This window comes from Hippocampus comes, unplaced genomic scaffold (genome assembly GCF_001891065.2).
Source record: "Hippocampus comes isolate QL1 unplaced genomic scaffold, H_comes_QL1_v1.1 scaffold85, whole genome shotgun sequence".
Taxonomy (NCBI): Eukaryota; Metazoa; Chordata; class Actinopteri; order Syngnathiformes; family Syngnathidae; genus Hippocampus; species Hippocampus comes.
This window is the reverse complement of record NW_017805540.1, coordinates 862,735-869,850: the sequence shown is the minus strand read 5'-3', so window position 1 is coordinate 869,850 and position 7,116 is coordinate 862,735. Positions and strand designations below refer to the sequence as shown.

At 40.6% G+C, this 7,116-nt stretch overlaps 1 protein-coding gene across 2 annotated transcripts; it reads right to left on the bottom strand.

The window, feature by feature from the left end:
- Positions 1–167: 167 nt before the first annotated feature.
- LOC109521393 (regulator of G-protein signaling 18-like) lies at positions 168–4,488 on the bottom strand. Of its 2 annotated transcripts, XR_002169345.1 has the most exons (5): positions 4,237–4,488; positions 3,740–3,832; positions 3,529–3,590; positions 1,029–1,386; positions 168–952 (listed from the first exon to the last, which is right to left on the bottom strand). XR_002169345.1 is itself a non-coding variant. In XM_019879236.1 (4 exons), the coding sequence occupies exons 1-4, from the start codon at positions 4,356–4,358 to the stop codon at positions 1,115–1,117; spliced, it is 549 nt and encodes a 182-aa protein (XP_019734795.1). In that variant the 5' UTR covers positions 4,359–4,488; the 3' UTR covers positions 168–1,114. The 2 variants fall into 2 exon arrangements, 1 of the variants encoding a protein (XP_019734795.1); XM_019879236.1 differs by having other exon boundaries at positions 168–1,386.
- Between the last annotated feature and the right edge of the window lie 2,628 nt (positions 4,489–7,116).

Sequence of the window (7,116 nt, the reverse complement as noted above, 5' to 3'; positions counted from 1 at the left end):
TACGGCGGCGGCCATGTTGGCAGGGGCAACTGTCCCATCAAATGTAATAGGTACACATGGACATTAGCTTAACATTGCCATAGGCATAAAAACTCAGTCGTATCTATAGATTCATAGCTATGCCTGCTTACAGGTGCAAGTTCTTGACTTGTCGTATAGTATGTGTACTTGCTATTTTTCGGTAGCATATAGGTGACAGAAAAAAGAAGCACAAGTACATCGTGGAACGGGCATGCATTATCCCAACCATCCCCAAGCACCAGCGAGGCAATTTGGATACACTTGAAAACTTTTCAAACACTTTTTTTTAAGATATTCATGACAACAATTTTACACTGAAAAAGTTCACCTTGAGCGCTTTGCAGAAAAAAAAGGGAATATTATTCTGAAACTCGTGTTGAGAAATTGCCCATTCCGAAAAGACTCTTTGGTTTCGTTTTTATTGAATTGAGTGATTACCCCCTGCCAAAATGAATGACGGTTGAAATACAAAAGCAAAGTTCAATGTAGAATGCTCAATAGCATGAGCGTAAATATTTCTCTGTCGGCGTTTTCACCACTTTGAAGCACAGTCAGTCGGCACTTTTGTCTCATCTCGACTAAATTGCTCTTAAAATAAAAATGCGGAGAAAAACCCCCAAAACAGAACTGAGGAGAGATACAATAAATCGGGATTTATAATAAACAGTTTTCTTGTCACCTCACCAATAATCGTGTCTGTTATGTATCTGAAAAAGCCTCCTCGCGCAGCCATAGTAAGTAACGCATGTGCATTCATCTCCTACAAAGCATTGATGCAGGCGCATGCAGAAGCTACAAAATATTTAGACTGACAATCATCCTCCTCAGAAAGTGTGTGGGTGCTGCTCTCTTCACATTTGCAGAGAAGAGTCACAGCCACAAACCAACTGCCTGCTCTCATCGGTCAGACGCGGTCAAATTGTCATCCGCGCTGCGAAAGGAAAAAAAAAAAAAATCTTCTAAACCGCAGTTCTCTCTCACTGGCTACTTTTTGCAGGTTGTTGTACTTTGTTGAGATGCCTGCCCAAACTGCTTCTGCTGCGTTCAGAGAGGTCGACTTCTTGACCCGATCATGATTGGGAATTCATCCCCCTCATACTTTTATCACCATGTCATGAATATTCTGAGCCTCCAACAGCACTCGGTGACAGGCCAAAAGATAAACATTCTTTTCCATCAGCAAATTAGCATGAAATACCTCTTTAGGCGCATCCGACTCAATAAAAACTGTATAAATATGTTTGGCCTTGGACAGCAGTTTTTTCTCGGAGTCATAGGTCTTGAATTCTTCACACGCCAGCCAGAACTCTATGTTTTCCTCGCTGAACTCCGTGCGGAGGAACTGAGAGAAAGTTGCCACCCCATCTGATATGGAGACATGAATACGGACACACAGCTCGTTACTCGAGAAACTTGAAAAGTAAGACGATATCTGAGATCTGTCTGCATGGGCTGGGTCATTGAGGAAAAGGATGTGTGAATGAGGAATTGACTTTCCATCACTTCTTTATTTAAAGGGCTAGTAATTTGTGCTTTAATGCAGCGGTCCGCAATCTTTTTTGCCCCACGGACCGGTTTAATGTCAGACAATATTTTCCTTAAAGGTGTGACGGATAAATAGAATTAAATAATATGATATGACATGCATGAAAACTGTGGTATTTTCGTAACATCATAATAAACACGAGTCATGACACGAGGAACGTCCTATCTTACCACCCGGCGCTCTCTGGTCGCTATGGTAACGTTTAAACGTGCCTTCAAAATAAGATACATCGCCAATACAAACTGCATGAAAAATTAGACTCACCATCGCCGCATATTATGCGGAGTGGGCTTGGTGCGTGGGAATCTCCCGTTGACATAAATCCGTATTTTAAGTAGGACCCCGGATATTGTCTATTAAATATAGCCTTTTTTTCTTGAACGTCGTAGGCTTCTCTTCTGTCTCCTGGTTGGGCCTTTTCCCCCCACCCAAAACGTTTGTTTTTTTAACTCATTTTGCTAGCTTTTGGGTTTCATTTTAGCGGTAACCTATCATGTGACCGAGAAGCGCGCCTTGACCTGCGTCAAGAGTGACATACTGTAGACGGATGTAACAGAGAATCCGGTATTTTTTCAAAATAAAACATCTTTCAGATTCCGAAATAAATAAAACGGAAGTAATAGAAGTTATTTTCTCTTTCTGTGCGTCCTGTACCAGTCCGTGGCCCGGAAGCTGGGGACCACTGCTTTAATATACACAAACAATTATATAACCCAGCAGAGGTTCTCAGAAAATTAGGTCCAGCAAAATGTTATGAATATGAATATTTTTTTTCCTTTACAATGACTCGCCAGATGTCTCCGCAAACATACTGCGGAGATAAAATAATCACCCATATTATTGAGATCTGAGCTGTCGCTTGTGTGTAAATGCGCTTTGAGGGGTGAAAAATAGTCGTCTCGACCACTTCCTTTTAGTGACATGCCAACAACGGCTGTGTAATTAAGAGCATTTTAAATCATTGAAAATCATCCGTTTAAAACATCTAATATTACCAATAAACCAGCAGAATTCCAATGCAACACAATACTGTTTAATGCCGCCCATAATGTGACAATACAACTTCAGAAAAAAAATGACGATACGCGTGTTACCTTCTGTGTCCACGAAGTAACCTCAAAAGATTTACTACTCTAAAATACTCCACACTTCGAATGGAACGACTTTAGTAAGTTGAACCGGACGCTGAATTGGTTCACCTCTTCACATTAAAAAAAAAAAAAAAAACCTAAACTCTTTTTGTTCATTCTACGACAACAGAGTAAGTTACATGTCAAGCATGGTGTCCAGTTTTTTGGGTAACGTGCGTGCAATAAAATAGATCAACGTCTTGGTTCACACTAGCTGCATTCACGTGTATTCTTGCACATGAGTCAGCAGGATTTAAAAAGGCGCACAGTTCAGCTGCAGACATTTCATATTTAGCGAGGCGAACAGTTAATAAAGGCGTGGTGTCCCTCAAATGTATCAACGGGTCACCCGAGAGCCACTGTTCACCATTCAGAAGTAATTTTCTATGTATGATTGGTTAATGTTTTTTTTTTCTCAAATGGATATCTTGGTATGAAAGTAGTGAAGCTGTTCAAGTGTAAAAATAATGAATTTAAAAGTCTTTTTTTTTCTTCTCGAGTGTGAAGTGCTTGCTGTTCAATATGAATCAATGGAGTACCACAATATTCAACAATCCCTTGCGAACAGAAGGCGAAGTGAACTCTCTTTATTTATTCATAGCACACTGCAGGAAGGTTTGATTTAAAGCATCTATTATTTTGACCAGCTTTTGAACAAGTTCATTTTTGGACTCTCATGTCACACTCTTGGACCCTATTTTCTGAGAACCACGTTGTGCAAAGGGGGAATTTTGTTATGAGGAAGTTGCAAACATTAAAGCATGCATCGCAACTAATAATGTTCTTATTGTTGAATAAGTCAAACTTTGCATCGGGGGGCGCAACTCTGACCTGCATTCTTCATCAATTCTTCAAATGAGTTGCTCCATTGCAGAGCCGTCTCTGCTGAGATGCTGAGAAAAGATGAAGAAGCAGTCGATGAAGTGACTCGGCAGCAAAGTTTTAGCGTCATGTGTCTTTTTGCAGGTGACAACTGAGGTCAAATATGATCAATGCTTCTCTAAATATTAGCGTTACGCGAAGTCATTGGAATTAGCCTCACTTGCTGGATGTTGTCTTGGTCTGGTGACTGACATTGTCATGGGAGCCGGACCTGGTGAGACTTGGTCGGCTCGTCCTCTCCTTGTCTTGCTGTCTGCATGCAAAAAAAAAAAAAAAAAAAAAGTATGCATTTCCCCAAAGACCAAAATCAGAAAGACTCCTCGCTTACATGTTTCCACGCGTTTTACATGACTGCGCAATAAATTACATTTTCGTGTGGATCAACAAAGCTTTCAGAAACGAGTCATACGTGCACATCGCTTAACTTGCAAAAAGGGATTCATGCCGCAGCTTTATGAGACACACACACCCACTCAACACGGCGATATTGACAGCCGTCAAGACTTTCGATCACATTCAAGCATTTGAACAGGTCGGTTATTATGATAATATGCACAAAATAAAGTGTCTCTGTTTGAAGAGATGATTGCTGAACCATAAAGAGATTCTGACAATAGCCACTGCATTTCTAGAATAGTTTTAGAGTCGTACACGAACCTGCTGCTATCGGCCTTCATGGTTGGTTCTTGCCCGTGTTGTGGATCAAGCCTTTTGAAATATGCTTCCTCCTTCTGGGCCATGAAGTTAAATTGAGGAAATAAGAAAAGAAGCGTTTCCATGCTGTCCCGTCTGCATCTGTTGTGTGAGGCGGCGGGTCATAAATAGCTCGGCAAAAAACGTTGAACCCCGTCACCATCGTTCTGTAAACCACGTTTGCATTTCATTTCCCATATACACCTGTGGTGAGACTTCCTGTCACCCCTGACTGCTGACAGCTCTCATCACGTTAGAGAAACCCCCCTCGGGTTCAACATCCTGTTAACACAACGGCAAATTGTATTTTCAAGTCATTTATGCCTGTGCAGTGTTTTGTTTAAAGTGTTTCATTAGCCCCCAAATTCTACTTTTGGACTCTAATGACCAAAATGAGACACTGTGAAGGCGATAGAAATAATATATCTATACCGTATGAAATATACCTGACAATATTTTGCCCCCTTCATGTTGCTAACTAAGTGACCATCGTAATCTTGGCAAATTTACAATTTGATCATCTATGGTGCGTAAATTATTAATGCTGTATTTCCATTTTTGGTTAATGGATGAGTGGCTTTATTTCGTATGAAAAGAGTCAGCCGGCCCCCTTTTCTTAAAATTTTCTTTTAGCTTTTAAAGGGAGAACACTCTTACGATATTGTGTTACTGTATTACTGACTCATTCCTTCTTTTTATCTCCACATACCTGCAGGGGGAAATGAGGTGTGAATGTCGTCTTGGCAATAGATTGATTTCAAATTCACTAAGTTGCAGGGTAGAGCCAACCGAGTTTCCATTTATCACGTTGCGTTCTCGAGAGGAATGTTGGGAATATAAAGCCCCAGAGCACAAACATTTGTAGAGACACGGCAAAGTGAAAGTCAGCGACACCTGTGTAACTTCATGCCCAATCAAAATTTCTCTCAAAGTCACATTAAAGCCAACACATTGATTATAAGAGACACATTGTGTGCTGCTAATGTATGCAGCTACAGCCCAATGATCCAATAAAGTGAAAGTGCGGTATTCTTTCCCTTCAGGTAAACAATGGACAGCTGAATCACTAAAACCAAATTGAAGAGCAGTCATTTAGTTTAGCTGTATGTATTTGCCTGCTGTCAACATACCAGATGAGAGAAGCAACAAAATCAATACGCAGAGCACTGCCCCGAAGGTGCTCCCGCCAGCTGGGTGCAAAAGATTAGGGATGCTCTATTTTATCATTCTGAAATAATATTCCCATTTGCACTTTTAATTCCGTAACTATTTCACCAACACTGTTCTTTTTGGAGTTGTTCACCCATAAAATGAAACCGGGCAAAGGACAAACAAAGGCAAGTCTGTGCTTATGCCTTAAACACACATTTGTCTCAAAGCAATTTATTGTAATGGAAACGTGATCGTCTCGAATGTCACAGGCTAAACAGGGAGCGTTTCAACAATCAAACCGCCTGATGTGAAGTTCATGTACAGGACATCAAATGAGCATGATCGTAATATAAGAGTTTTTTTTTTTTTTTTTTAAGAGCGACGATGAAACAGAAAGGGGAAGTGACGGAAGTGAAACTGCTGCACTCGCATGGTTGAAGCAGGAAGGTGGAGTGTTGTTACTTCCTGTCTGTTGTGTCCAGTCTGCCTCTTATGAACTGTGGCACTTCTGGTTTTGTCACAGAACAGGACGCAGAAGACTGAACAACAAGAAAAACACATACACTACCAAAAACACGAAAAGACACAACCTGATACTGCAGGAAAATACAGTTATTCATTTTCACTCTGTGAATAAACAAGTAGCGAGCTAGCCAGTTAGCTAGCCGGTTAGCTAGCTAGCTGGCTAGCTAGTTACTTCTAGATTGATAGATACATAGTATTACTAATATCAAAACAAGAAAAACATTTGAAAAAAAATTACTTTGTGTGCATAAACTACTAATTCGTGTGCACAAATAAGTAATTTGTGCACACTAATTACTATATTGTGCACACTAAATTATATTTTGTGTGCATGAACTCTTACTTCGTACGCACGAAACAGTTACAGCATGTACACAAAATAGTTACAGCAAGCACATCAAGTAGCGCTGATCCCTTACTGGATAAGAGGGTAAACAAATCGAGCCCACCTTAACAGACTCGCTTCTTGCCGACCTAATCAGTGCCTTGAAAAACCCACACGTTATTGCATCTGACGTTTTTATTTTATACCAACATGATGTAGTGATATTATGACAAAAAGTTTTCATTTCGTACACATCCACCAGTAACCATGATCCCTCTCAGAGCGTTGCAGTTGCTGAACAATAAAATCGATCCCGGCGTCCAAGTCGTACCTCCGCCGGTAAAGCAAGCTGGCTCTCAACAGACTATTGAAATGTCTCTTGGTGATAATGATTCTTTGCAATGGCAAGCTTTTCATGATGTCCTTGTAACTCATCCCGAGCCTAAAATAAAAGTTGATCACGCTGCCCCTGTCCATTATGTAGCTTTCCTTCGACTTTTCAACTTTGAAAGAAGGTGCGTTCGATTTTCTTGTTCAAGTGACCTGCAAGGAGCCACGGCTACAACGTGCGCACGCTCCAACTACTTTACGCGCACAAACAACTACTTCGTGTGCACTTTCTATTTTGTGCACACCATGTAGTTGTCCATGTGCACAGTAGTAGTTAATGCCTACAAAGTAGTTCCTCATGCCTACATAATAGTTACAGCATGTGAACAAAATTGTTTTTGTTCACATGTCAATTCTGGGGCTCAATAGAAATTGCATCTGTACAAGTCTTTTTTTTGAATTACAGTACAAGTTTCTTTGGGATTGCAGACACAGACAATGTGATGAGGACA

What these genes read in the sequence shown, in the direction of transcription:
- LOC109521393 (XM_019879236.1), bottom strand. Translation starts at nt 4,358, where the DNA reads ATGGAAACGCTTCTTTTCTTATTTCCTCAATTTAACTTCATGGCCCAG. An exon ending in ATGAAGGCCGATAGCAGCAG is followed by an intron (nt 3,833 to 4,236) that starts GTTCGTGTACGA and finishes TTTTGCATGCAG; the next exon opens with ACAGCAAGACAAGGAGAGGA. An exon ending in AGAATTGATGAAGAATGCAG is followed by an intron (nt 1,387 to 3,528) that starts GTCAGAGTTGCG and finishes TCTCCATATCAG; the next exon opens with ATGGGGTGGCAACTTTCTCT.